Source organism: Leptopilina heterotoma, unplaced genomic scaffold (genome assembly GCF_015476425.1).
Source record: "Leptopilina heterotoma isolate Lh14 unplaced genomic scaffold, ASM1547642v1 Lhet_123, whole genome shotgun sequence".
NCBI classification, from domain to species: domain Eukaryota; kingdom Metazoa; phylum Arthropoda; class Insecta; order Hymenoptera; family Figitidae; genus Leptopilina; species Leptopilina heterotoma.
In genome coordinates, this window is record NW_025110842.1 from 947,376 (window position 1) to 961,492 (window position 14,117).

At 20.6% G+C, this 14,117-nt stretch overlaps 2 protein-coding genes across 2 annotated transcripts; one reads left to right on the forward strand and one right to left on the reverse strand.

Moving 5' to 3' along the window:
* The first annotated feature begins 195 nt into the window (after positions 1–195).
* LOC122512302 (zinc finger CCHC domain-containing protein 24-like) lies at positions 196–6,828 on the forward strand. The gene is made up of 4 exons (XM_043628062.1): positions 196–763; positions 2,145–2,387; positions 5,569–5,733; positions 6,631–6,828. Exons 1-4 carry the CDS (start codon positions 488–490, stop codon positions 6,742–6,744), a joined length of 798 nt encoding a protein of 265 aa, XP_043483997.1. The 5' UTR covers positions 196–487; the 3' UTR covers positions 6,745–6,828.
* Positions 6,829–11,669: 4,841 nt separating this feature from the next.
* Positions 11,670–14,024, reverse strand: LOC122512311 (ATP synthase subunit g, mitochondrial). The gene is made up of 2 exons (XM_043628074.1): positions 13,868–14,024; positions 11,670–12,067 (listed from the first exon to the last, which is right to left on the reverse strand). The coding sequence occupies exons 1-2, from the start codon at positions 13,905–13,907 to the stop codon at positions 11,808–11,810; spliced, it is 300 nt and encodes a 99-aa protein (XP_043484009.1). The 5' UTR covers positions 13,908–14,024; the 3' UTR covers positions 11,670–11,807.
* Between the last annotated feature and the right edge of the window lie 93 nt (positions 14,025–14,117).

A 14,117-nucleotide genomic window follows, 5' to 3' on the forward strand; every position in this document is an offset into this window, starting at 1 on the left:
TCGAATTTTCATTTTTTTTTTCGTCTTAAAAAAACCGAATTTCAACGAAAGATTTCATCAAAAATTTTGAAAAGAAGAAAATTTCAAAAAAAAAAATAGAAAAAATAGAAAAGAATCCTGAATACAAAATTTTTCTTCTTGAAAAAGGAATAAATTTAGGCAAAGAAAAAGAAAAATATAAAGAAATTGTTTCCATCATTGAAAAAACGATAAAATTTGAAAAAAGCAAATTTTTGTTTGAAAACAAAAGAAAAGTTGGTTTAAAGAAGAAGAAGAAAAATTAGGAAAAGAAGAAGAAGAAAGTACTTATTTGCGTGGTTAATATGGAAAGAAAGCAAAAGAGGCAAAAAAATATGGCAAGGGAGAAAAATTCGAAAAAACTAAAATTAAAAGATTGAAAGTAAAAAATAAATAATTTTTGGAAAAAGTTGTTGGTAATTTTTTTTTTTAAATTTTTGGTGCAAAAGAAGAAGAAGAAAAAGAAAAAATGGCTGCTTGTCATCCTCGGCCACCACTTCAACATTTGCAGCATCAGCAGCAACAGCAGCAGCATCACCATCATCACCACCACCATCATCATCATCCGCAACTGCAGCAGCAACAGCAGGAGACGAATACAACGATAAATCTCGGTGGTATCACATTGAACGGCATTGCTCCTCAAACACCGCAGCAAATCCATCAGCAGACCCACTATGCACATCCACATCGTTTGAATTGGGTCTACTTGACAATAGCCGATCAAACGCCAACCACTGAGCAGGTACTCTTGCAATTCTTAAGGAATTTTCTAATTTCTTTTTTCTAATTTCTTAGAATCCGTTGAAAAACGTAAAAATCTATTAGGTACCTTTAGAAAACTTAAGGAACTCTTGCTATTCATTAGTGACTCTTAAAATTCGGTTAGAAACCTGACAAACCGTTAGGTACTCTTAAAAACTGTTTGGAACCCTAACGAAGCGTTAGGTACTCTTAGGATCCGTTCAGAACCTTAAGAAACGTATAGAGACTCTTAGGATCCTTAAGGAACTCTTGCAATTAACTAGGAACTATTAGGATATGTTTAAAACCCTAACAAACATTTAGGTACTCTTAGGACCCTTAAGGAGCATTTAAAATCTGTTTAAACCCTAACAAACCTTTAGCTATTCTTAGGACCCCTAAGGAACATTTAAAAACTGTTTAGAACCCTAACAAACATTTATATTCTCTTAGGATACTTAAAGAACTCTTAAAATCCATTTAGAACATTAATAATACGTTAGGTACCCTAACAAACTTTCAGGTACTCTTAAGACCCTTAAGGAACACTTAAAATCTGTTTAGAACCCTAACAAACATTTATATTCTCTTAGAATACTTAAAGAACTCTTAAAATCCATTTAGAACTTTAAAAACACGGTAGGTACCCTAACAAGCTTTCAGGTACTCTTAGGACCCTTAAGGAATACTTAAAATCTGTTTAGAATCCTAACAAACCTTCAGCTACTCTTAGGATCCTTAAAGAACTTTTAAAATCCATTTAGAACATTAAAAACACGTTAGGTACGCTTACAATTCTTAAGGAACTCTTGGAATTCACTAGAAACTCTTAGAATCCGTTTAGAACCCAAATAAACCTTTAGCTACTCTTAGGACCCCTAAGGAACATTTAAAAACTGTTTAGAACCCTAACAAACATTTATATTCTCTTAGGATACTTAAAGAACTCTTAAAATCCATTTAGAACATTAAAAACACGTTAGGTACCCTAACAAACTTTCAGGTACTCTTAAGACCCTTAAGGAACACTTAAAATCTGTTTAGAACCCTAACAAATATTTATATTAGGATACTCTCTTAGGATACTTAAAGAACTCTTAAAATCCATTTAGAAAATTAAAAATACGTTAGGTACCCTAACAAACTTTCAGGTACTCTTAAGACCCTTAAGGAACACTTAAAATCTGTTTAGAACCCTAACAAACCTTCAGCTACTCTTAGGATCCTTAAAGAACTTTTAAAATCCACTTAGAACATTAAAAACACGTTAGGTACCCTTCTAATCCGTTAGTTACAATTTGATAGATTTTATAGATTAACTACTCCTAAAATCCGTTGGATACTAAAATTTTAATTGTTTTCCTTTTCTTTCAAAAAAAAAGAGCAAATTATTGTCAACAACATGGGGAAGCTTTCCAACTGCAACGCCACAAACTTATCTTCATCAGAGTATTATCAATCAATCGGGCACAATTGGCGGCAATTTGGGCGACAGTATTGGCGATTTGGCGGAGCATTTCATGGAACTTGGAATTATCGACAGAAAACCAACGAAACGACCTCCCACGAGTTACATGTGTCATCTTTGCTTTAAAAAGGGACACTACATCAAGGATTGTCCTCAGGTGAATATTTTTTACTTCAATATATACCATGGGACAGCGTCATAAATATAAATAAATAAGTATGAATAAATAAAATAAATATGTTAATAAATAAATAAAGAAGTATATTAATATATACTTATATATACTTATATTATTTATAATAAATAATAATATTAATAATAATAATATTAATAATAATAATAAAAATAATAATAAGTAGTAATAAAAAAAGCTAATAAATAATTAAATAAATATTTTCGAATGGTTAATTTAGGGCAAATCGCGTAATTTACTTATAATTATTACTATATTATGTATACACGCGTTTAACAGTGACTGGATTATGACGTCATATTTAGATATATACATTTGAGCGAGGCAGACTTGAAATATATTTGTTGTCTCAATTAGCACTCAATTGAGCAAAACCAAATTATATATTATACAATATCTCACTAAGATAATTTTATATATTTTCATTCTAAGCAAGAATTCAATTATTTTCATAAATAATTTAACTCACCGAAGAATTTCAATTATTTTTAATATACTATTTTAAATGAATTAATCGAAAAATTCAATTATTTTCACAAATAATTCTTCGAAAAAATTCAATTATTAAAGATAAATATAACAAAATTATTTTCCCGAAAATTTAATTAATAAATTTAATTATTTTCACGGATTTTAATAAAATTCTTTGCAAAATTCAATTATCTTCATAAATAACAATATTCATTACAAGAATTCAATTATTTTTAAAAGTATAATTAATTTTTTCTTGGAAATTCAATTATTTAAAAATTTCTAATAAAATTGTTCCCGAGAATTCAATTATTTTCATAACTAATAAAATTAATCTCTGAATTTCTATTTTTTAAATACAATTTTAAGTAAATTTCTCGAAAAATGAAATTGTTTTAAAAAATTTTATTAAAATTCTTCAAAAGAATTCAAGTATTTTAAAAGAATTTAATATAAATTTGTTTATTAGAATTAAATTTTTACAAAATAATTCAATTATTTTCAAATAAATTTAAATAAAATTTTGAGTAGAGATTTAACTAATTTCAAAAATTACAAATGGTTTCAGAAATTCAATTATTTTCAATTTTTAAAAACTCTCGTCAAAATTTCAATTATTTTCAATTTTTAAAAACTCTTGTCAAAATTTCAATTATTTTCAATTTTTAAAAACTCTCGTCAAAATTTCAATTATTTTCAATTTTTAAAAACTCTCGGCAAAATTTCAATTATCAAATATAAATAATAGAATTATTCTCCAAGATTCAATTATTTTCAAAAAATTTTAATAAAATTCTTGGCAGAATTTCAATTATTTTCAAAAAGTTTTCTCAATTTAATAATTTTCAATATTATTTTAATAAACTTTTCCTGAAGAATTCAATTGTTTTAAACAAAATTTAATAAAATTCTACGCAAACATTTAATTATTTTCATAAATAATAACAATTTCACAGAAATTCAATTATTTACCAATTTTTTCTAAATTTTTTTCGCAATAATTCAATTATTTTCATAGGTAATAAAATACTTTAGATAAATTCAATTATTTACAAAAATATTTGTATTTTTCACAGGAATTCAATTATTTTCAAATATTTTAATAAAATTGTTCGAAAGAAATCAATTATTTTAAATACAATATTTTAATTATTATTATTATTTTATTTTAATTAAATTTTTTTGATAATAAAAAAATTTTTTTTTAAATCTTTTAGATTTTAATAAAATTCTTCCCAACAATTAAATTATTTACATAAAAATAATTCTTCAAAAGAATTCAATTATTAAAGATAAATAACAAAATTATTCCCGAAATTCAATTATTTTGAGGCATTTTAATAAAATTCTTTGCAAAATTCAATATTATTTTCATAAATATAAGAATATTCATCACAAGAATTCAATTATTTTTAAAAGTAATTAATTTTTTCTTGAAAATTCAATTATTTTAAAATTTCTAATAAAAATCGTTCCCGAGAATTCAATTATTTTCATAAATAATAAAATGATTTTTCGGAATTCAATTATTATGAAAGAAATTGAATAAAATGCTACACAAACATTGAATTATTGTCAAAAATTTTAATAGAATTCTTTGTAAAATTTAATTATTATTCTTAAAAACTTTTCGCAATTCAATGATTTTCAAATATCTACTATTTTCATCAAATTTCCAAACAAAATTCTGTCTTTTAAAATTTTTTTTGTAAAAATCTTGGTAAGAATTCAATTCTTTTCATGAATAATAAAAATTTCTCAGGAATTTAATTATTTAAATTAGAACTTGCATAAAATTAGTCGAAATGTGAAGTATTTTTAAAACGAGTTTTTTTTTATAGTCAAGTTTAATTTTTGGATAGCTACTTTTTTGTTTGAAAGATACTTTTTGCTACTTTTTTAAAATTAATTATCGAGTGCAAAGTCTGCTATTATTACTATATTATTTTTGATATCTATTCTAAATAAGGAATATTATTTTTATTATTGTTGTTAGTATTTTTGATATCCATTCCAAATAAGGAATATTATTTTGACCTACTTTAGTATTTTTGATATCCATTCCAAATAAGGAATATTATTTTAATTACCTATTATTATTGTTATAGTACTTTTGATATCCATTCCAAATAAGGAATATTATTTTGACCTACTTTAGTATTTTTGATATCCATTCCAAATAAGGAATATTATTTTAATTACCTATTATTATTGTTATAGTACTTTTGATATCCATTCCAAATAAGGAACATTATTTTTCTTACCTATTTAGTATTTTTGATATCTATTCCAAATAAGGAAATTATTTTATTACCTACTTAGTATTTTTGATATCCATTCCAAATAAGGAATATTATTTTTGTTTCTTATTTAGTATTTTTGATATCCACTCCAAATAAGGAATATTATTTGTATTATCATTATTGTTGTTGTCAGTATTTTTGATATCCATTCCAAGTAGGGAATATTTTTTTTGTCGTCAAAAGTAGAAAATCTGTAAAAATTCAAATGTCTGGATTAGTATTATTATTTGTACTATTATTGTTACATATTATTATTTAGTATTTTTGATATCCATTCCAAATAAGAAATATTATTATTGTTACAACGGTTTTTTTTTACTACTATTGTTATTAGTTTTATTAATTGTTAATGATTATAATTTGAATTGCAGGCTCGACCAAAGGGAGAAGGCCTCACACCGTATCAGGGAAAAAAACGTTGCTTTGGCGAATACAAATGTGCAAAATGTAAACGAAAATGGATGTCGGGCAATAGTTGGGCCAACATGGGCCAAGAATGCATCAAGTGCCATATAAACGTCTATCCCCACAAACAGGTATTTTCATTTTATTTTTTTTTTTTAAATATTTTCTCTCTCTTTTACTAAATTCAAATTTATAGAGAGTTTCTAAAATCGAAAAAAAAGGGAATTTATTATTTGCAAATTAGTCGCGCACGAGGGACGTTATTTTGGTAAAAAAATAATAGTGCGCAGACACGATTATATAAGGTAGAAAATATTTCGTGAACTCGGTGTGTATTAAAGTCTGATCTAATTATAGGAAAATCGTTCTTGTTCCCCTTGAGCGTGTAAAATGTTTAATACATTTCTATTCACGCATTTCATTGTAATTTTTATTTTTTTTTTGATACCATCATCAAAAGATGAAAATAAAATAATTATATAAAATCTACATTAATTGACGTTGAAATAAAATAAAGGCGAAAAATACCAAACGATTTTATCTTTTTAGTTTTATATTTATAAATTTAAACACGTAAGGAAACAATTTTTTTCTATTTTCAAACACGATTTTTTGTACAGAAATAAATTTTTAAATTATCGTCGAAAAAAAGTGAAAAGAAGAATTCAATAAAAAATATTTAGTTTATTAATTATTATGTAATAATTAGTCAATTATTTATCTAATAAAAATTAATTAATTAATTATCAAAAAACCATTAGTAAATTATTTATCAAAAAACAATTTGTTAATTAATTGTTAAATAACAATTAGTTAATAATTATTAAGTAACAATTAGTTAATAATTATTAAGTAACAATTAGTTAATAATTATTAAGTAACAATTAGTTAATAATTATTTAGTAACAATTAGTTAATGATTATTAAGTAACAATTAGTTAATAATTATTAAGTAACAAATAGTAAATTAATTATTAAAAATTAATTAAAAAAAGAAATTAATTGTGAAAAATTTATTTAAATTTCAGAGGCCACTGGAAAAACCAGATGGACTAGACGTTTCCGATCAAAGTAAAGTTCATCCTCAACATTTGTGTGAGAAATGTAAAACTCTCGGCTATTATTGTCGACGAGTTCAATAAAAAAAAATCAAAACCTTCCTATTTAAGAAAAAAAAATTTTTTGAATGAAAAAATTTTAAAAATGAAAAAATAAATTTAAAAAGCGAAAGAATCTAATTTTATAAATAAAAAAAAAATTTTTTAAAAACCAAAAAAAATTAATTTTAAAATTTTAGAATTGGAAAAATAAATTTAAAAAAAAAAAACCAATTTTAAAAGAAAAAAAAATTTTGAGAATGAAAAAAAATTTTGATAATGAAAAAAAAAATTTTTTTGATAATGAAAAAATAAAAATCATAAAATACAAATTAAAAAAATGAATTTCTCGAAGGAATTGAAAAATAAAAATTGTTTTTAAAATGGAATTATTCGTAGGGATTATAATTGTGATATTTTATTCGAAATAAAAAATAAAAATTTTTGTAATTTTTTTTTTCTTTTTGTAAAATCCAAAGAGAAGGCGTATTTTATATGAGTAGGCTTTGAAGTGGAAACTTTCTGTTTATGTATATATCTCATCTATATACATTATAACAAATCAAAGGGTTGGATTAACTTTGTACTAGTTTCAGTTCACTTTAAATGTTTGCTTTATTTATAGATTCATCTATATTTTGAAGGAACATGAAAACTTTTCACTCATCACTAGAAAAAAGAAAAGAGAATTTTGCTATAAATATATACAAGTTTTTTTTATTTTATACTTTGTAGAAAGAAAATTCTTTTTTTTCTCCTAAAATTATAATTAATTTTATAGAAGAAATATTTTTTCCTTTTTTTAATAATTAAGATTAAGGTTTCTAAATTTATTATTAATTTTTTTTAAATGTTATAGATTTTTTTTTTTTTTTTTTTTAATTTTAATTGCTTAATTGTTATATTTGCTGAAAATACTTTTTTCTTTCTTAGTAATTAATTTAAACGATTTATTGATTAATACAATATATATTAAAGTAAACTAAATTTATACTTTATTATATTATTATTACATTTTTATTTTTTTATTATTTTTACTTTTTATTACTTTCATTTTTTATTTTAATTTTTATTATTATAATTATAGTTATTAATTATTATCAGTATCATTATTATTTTTATCATCATTATTAATAATATTTTTTTTTATTATTATTTTTTTTTTTTTATTATTTTAAATTGTTATTATTATTTTTTTTATTATTATTATTATTATTATTATTATTCTTTTTTTTATTATTATTTTTCTTTTTTTATTATTTTAAATTGTTATTATTATTTTTTTTATTATTATTATTATTATTCTTTTTTTTATTATTTTACATTACTATTATTTTTTATTATTATTATTATTATTACTATTTTTACTATTACTATTATTATTATTATTATTATTATTATTATTATTATTATTATTATATGAAAAAAAAATTGCGTTGCCCTTGAATGACAGACATTTTTCTGTATAAAATTTGCTACGTTCTACATATAAATTTGCGGGCATTTTGTATAAATTTTATTATTGAATATTTGTCCCTGTTTTGTGTGTATATAAGATTTTCAATTATAAATATAATTGCGTTGAAAAATAATGCTGGAAATTTTTTTTTTTTTTATTAATTTTGCATTTAAGTGTGCCTTGTTATACAATACGCTCTATGTGCCTTAGAGAAAATTAATTTCTTTTATAAAAAATATTTTTTTTCACCAAAATAAATAGTATAATAAATATATATGTATATATTACTTTGCCAAATACATCAGCCAAAGATGCTTTAAAAAAATTGTCTACTTATTATAAAAAAATAAAAAAAAATAAACATTGTTTTTTTTGAAAGTGTACATTCTTTTTATTAAATTTGATAATATTTTCATCGATGTGAAAATTTATTATTATTGATAAATGAATTGATTGCGAATATATTAAAAATTATTTTTTATAATTATTTTTATAACATTTTTTTATAGTAATTAATAATTGTAAATTAATTTAAAATTATAAACCCGTTAAAAAATTTTGTTTTTGCAAAATAATTCGAATTCCTCGAAATTTTTAACGATTATTCTAAAAAATTTAGAAAACAAAATTGAAAATATAGTTAAATAATTATTGAATTTATTTTATAAAAAGTTAAGGGAAGAAACACTTTTAAAAATTTTTCTAATGTGACAAAAATAGCAAAGAAAAATATTTCAATGTGAAAAATAGCAGAAAAAAAGGATTTTAATGTGAAAAGTATAAGAAAACAAAGATTTTCTAATTTATAATAACAGAGCAGGGAATTTAGATGAATTTTAATTCATGCATAAAAAATAAATTATTTTTATGGGTGATTCTCCTGAAAGGGACCAGGTTTTGTTCGAAATTACAATTTTTGTTACCTTTTAATTTATTGCACTTTTAGTTTGTGAATTTTTATTCTTTTACATAAATAATTTAATTTTAGGGTTAGATTTTTGAAAACAATGATTAAAAAAATTAAAAACAAAACAAAACCGTCTACGAAATGTAAAAACGACTTCGGAGATGAATTTAAATTAATTAGGAAATTGAAAAATTCTCCATTTTTTCTAATTTTAAAAATATTACAATCTATGTAAAAACAATATTATTTTAGGTTTAATTCTTTTCAAATAATTAAACTGAATTTTTAATAATTGAATTCATTCGAGAAAATTGATTTCTTCGAAAATTTCAATTATTTTTGAAAATTCTGTAAAAATTCTCTGAGAAAATTCACTTATTTAAAAAAAAATTAAATTTTTGACAGGAGATCAATTATTTAAAAAACTTTTAATAAAAATTCAATTCAAGATTTCAATTATTTTCAAAAATAACGAAATTTTCGCTGGAATTGAATTATTTTAAATACAATTTTAATTGAATTCTAGGAAAAATTAAATTATTTTTAAATTCTTCGTAAAAATTCAATTATATCAAAAAATATTACATTTTTCCCAGGAATTCAATTATTTTTAAACGTTTTAATAAAATTTTTAAATTCAATTCAATTATTTACAAAATTTAGAAAAAAAATTCTCTCAAAACATTCAATTATTTTCAAAAACTCTGATAAAATTTTCAACAAGAATTCAATTATTCGCATAAATAACAAAATTCTTTGGAAAAAATTCAATTATTTTCTAAAAATTATATAAATTTAAAACAATACAATTTTTTTTTTATTTTTCCAAAGAATTTAATTATTTTCTAAACTTTTATTAATTTCTTCGAAAGAATTCAATTAATTTCAATATTTTAATAAAATTCCTGGAATGAATTAAATTTTGTTTGAAAATTGAATTAAAATTCTGAGAAGAATTCAAATATTTACAAAAATTTAAATAAAATTCTTTGGAAAAATTCAATTATTTTTATAAATAGTCAATTTTTTGGCAGGAATTAAATTATTTTCATTACAATTTTAACAAAATTATACAAAAAGATTCAATTATTTTTTCTTTATTTTTAATACAATTTTTTGTCAGGAATTAAATTATTTTTAAATACAATTTTAATAAAATTCTTCTCCAAAAATTTATTTATTTTTTAAAAATTTTGACAAAAATTCAATTATTTGTAGAAATAATAAATTTTTTCGCAAGGGATTCAATTATTTAAAAAAGTTTTAATAAAATCCTTTAAAAACAATTTTATTAGAGTTTTTGTAAATAATTTAATTTTTTTTTTCTTTTGAAAAATTTCAATTAAATTTCGTAAAAATAATGTTTTTTTTTGCAAGTAATTTTAATTGAAAATTGTTGAAAATAATTGAAATTTACAATGAAATTATATTAAAAATTTTTGAGAACAATTGAATTGTTTAGCAAAAATTTTATTACAATTTTTAAAAATAATTGAATTTGTTAAGAGAAATTTTATTAAAATTATCTTGAATATAATTGAATTTTTTTCGTATAGAAATTTTATTAAAATTGTATCTGAAAATAATTGAATTTCTCAGAAGAATTTTTTTTTATTTACAATTAAAATAGTTGAATTCTTGCCAAGAATTTTACAAAATTTATAAAAATAATTGAATTGTTTCCAAGAAAATAATTGAAAATAATTGAATTTCTTTGGAGAATTTTATTGTTTATGAAAATATTTTAATTCTTGCGAAGAATTTTCTTATTTTTACGAAAATAATTAAATTCTTCCCGACAATTTTATAAATTCATAAAAATAATTGAATTACTTCGAAAAAATTTTTCTAAATTTTTGAAAATATTTGGATTTTTTTTAAGGAATTCTATTACAAATTTGTAAAATAATGATTTTTTAAAAAGAATATCAAGAAAATTGTTGAAAATAAATTGAATTTGTATTAAAATTCTTGAAAATAATCAAATTTAATTATAATATTTGGAAAAATAATTGTATTCTTTCTATAAATTTTATTAAAATTGTATTGAAAATAATTGAATTCTTTTGAAGAATTTTATTTAAATTTTTAAAAAATAATTTAATTTTTTTTGAATGAATTTTATTACAAATTTTGGAAATAATGATTTTTTGCAAAGAATTTCATGAAAATTTGTTCAAAACAAATTGAATTTATATTAAAATTCTTGAAAATAATCGAATCTATTTAATATTTTTTTTCAATAATTGTATTCTTTCGAGAAATTTTATTAAAATTGTATTGAAAATAATTGAATTCTTCCTGAAGAATTTTATTATTTTTGAAAATAATAAAATTGTTTCTTAAAAATTCTTTTTTTTTAGAATCTCTAATCATTCAAAAATTAATGTTTATTCTTGAAAATAGAAAATTTTTTTAATTTACAAAATAATAATAAATGGAATACAATATTGAAGATAAAATTAAATACATTTTTTTTAACTGAGAAGAACTTTTAGTATTTAATCATTAAAAGATTATGTAAAAATAAATTTAAATCTTCGTAAATTATAAATTAAATATTGTGTGGTACCTTTCAGGAGAATCATTCATATCAAATTCCAATTTTCTTTTTTTGAACCTAGTACCATTTATTTGGAACCATTTTTTTTTCGCATTATAATTACATAATATTATCTATTTTTCGAGAGGGGGAGAGAGAGATTTTTCTTTTGAAGGGGAATTTAATTATTTTGTTTGCTTCTAGACATTATATCCACAGAGATGACGTTTGCCAATGCATTCGCCAATGAAAAACCAACAATAAACTTCAATGCAAACAAGAGTGTTTAGCCAGGCTTCTTTAACGCTGAGATCTCTATAGGCTCCTGTTTTTGCACTGTGCATGATTTTTTTCACACTGGCGCCAATTTGTGGAATGTCGCTGAATTTCGGCGGTACCAATTCAACTTTTGCATAACGAATCGCTATATTTACTTTTGGCTTCGCTGCCGTCAATATTCCTGGAGAAAAAAAATTATATTTTATTTAAAATCATTTTATTATTTTCATTTCTTTTTATTTTTTTTCTTTATTTTCTCTATTTTATTTATTTTCCTTTTATTTACATTTTTTTCGTTTTTATTATTTTCATTATTTACCATTTGTTTTCAATTTTATTATTTTCTTTTTTTTTATATTTACTATTTTTTTGTCATTTTAATTATTTTCTTTTTACGTACTATTTTTTTCGTTATTTTAATTATTTATTTTTATTTACTATTTGTTTTCAATTTTATTATTTTGTTTTATTTACAATTCTTTTTATTTTTATTATTTCAATTATTTTGTTTTTTATTTACTATTTTGTTTTCAATTTTATTATTTTAATTACATTTTTTTATTTGCTAGATTTTTTTTTCAAAAATTAATAAAACTAATTTTATGCAAATTCTAATTTAAATAATTTGAATTCCTGAGAAATTTTTATTATTCATGAAAATAATTGAATTCTTACGAAGATTTTTATAAAAGAATTTTTAAAAAATTGAATTCCTAAAAAGCATTTTATTATTTATGAAAATAATTGAATAGTTGCTAAGAATTTTATAAAAAAATTTCAAAAAAATAATTGAATTCCAGAGAAGAATTTTATTAATTTATGAAAATAATTGAATTATTGCGAAAAATTTTATTAAAATTTCTAAAAAGAATTGAATTTCAGTGAAAAATTTAGTTAATTTTTGGAAAATAATTGAATTCTTTATAAGAATTTTATAAATATTATTTTAAATAATTAATTTTTTTTGAAATATAATAAATATCATGGAAATTTTATTTTAAATAATTGAATTCTTCTGGGAAACTTTATTTGTGAAAATAATTGAATTTTTCGATAAATTAATTTAAAATAATATGAAAAATAATTGAAATTCTTCGATGAGTTTTATTAATTATGAAAATAATTGAATTCTTGAATTAAATTTTATAAAAAAATTTTTCAAACAATTGAATTTCCATGAAAAATGTTATTATTAGTGAAAGTAATTGAATTATTGTGATTGTATAAAAATTTTGTTTAATAATTGATTTTTTCGAAATTTTGTTGAAAATGCAATTCTAAATTAATTGAATTCCTGTGGAAATTTTATTATTTATGAAAATAATTGAATTTTGGATGAATTTTATTAATTTTTTTTTCAAAATAATTGAATTGTTTTACGAAATTTGATAAAAATAAATATTTAAAATAATTGAATTTTGGATGAATTTTATCAATTTTTTTTCAAAATAATTGAATTGTTTTGCGAAATTTGATGAAAATACTAAATATTTAAAATAATTGAATTTCGAATAATTTTTGAAAATAATTGAATCGTTTTAAAGAATTTGATTGCAATTTTTGAGAATATTATTTAAAATATATTCAAAATATTATTAAAATATTAAAATATATTCAAAATATTATTAATATTATTATAAAATATTAAAATAAGAGAAAATTTATCAAAACTCGAACATAACCTCAAAAAGAATAAGACGATTTTTCGGAACTTAATTTCAAAATATAAAAGAATTACACAACTTTAAGGTAAGAAATTATTAAAAATTTACAAATGTTGTCAATAATTCTTGATGTTAAAGAAATTCGTTAGTATTTTCAGTTGGAAAATAGAGAAAAAAATCAATGAGAGTTATATAAGAGACGAGAATAATGCGTGAAGTCAAAATGTGACATAATTGACAGTTGAATATTGAATAAATTTCCTTGTAAATACCAAAAAGAAATGATTGTTGTATCACAAATTTTATTTTCTACTTACTTGCTAATAAGGGAGATGCTTTTGTTGCTACTTTTGCCATTTTTTCGTTCTAATTAATTAAATTTCTATCCTGAATTGAGTATAAATATATTTTTTTGTGGGCGAAAAAAATGGACACCTCGAATGGTTCAGTTCCGTTGGTTCCGTTATTTCTCATTTTCACACATATTTACCTTATGAAACGCGTATTAACGAAAACTACGCTGACAATGCGCATGCGTAGCTTTTGAGTTTTCAAAGAAACTCTCTA

What these genes read in the sequence shown, in the direction of transcription:
- LOC122512302 (XM_043628062.1), top strand. Translation starts at nt 488, where the DNA reads ATGGCTGCTTGTCATCCTCGGCCACCACTTCAACATTTGCAGCATCAG. An exon ending in ACATCAAGGATTGTCCTCAG is followed by an intron (nt 2,388 to 5,568) that starts GTGAATATTTTT and finishes TTTGAATTGCAG; the next exon opens with GCTCGACCAAAGGGAGAAGG. An exon ending in ACGTCTATCCCCACAAACAG is followed by an intron (nt 5,734 to 6,630) that starts GTATTTTCATTT and finishes TTTAAATTTCAG; the next exon opens with AGGCCACTGGAAAAACCAGA.
- LOC122512311 (XM_043628074.1), bottom strand. Translation starts at nt 13,907, where the DNA reads ATGGCAAAAGTAGCAACAAAAGCATCTCCCTTATTAGCAA. An exon ending in AGCATCTCCCTTATTAGCAA is followed by an intron (nt 12,068 to 13,867) that starts GTAAGTAGAAAA and finishes TTTTTTCTCCAG; the next exon opens with GAATATTGACGGCAGCGAAG.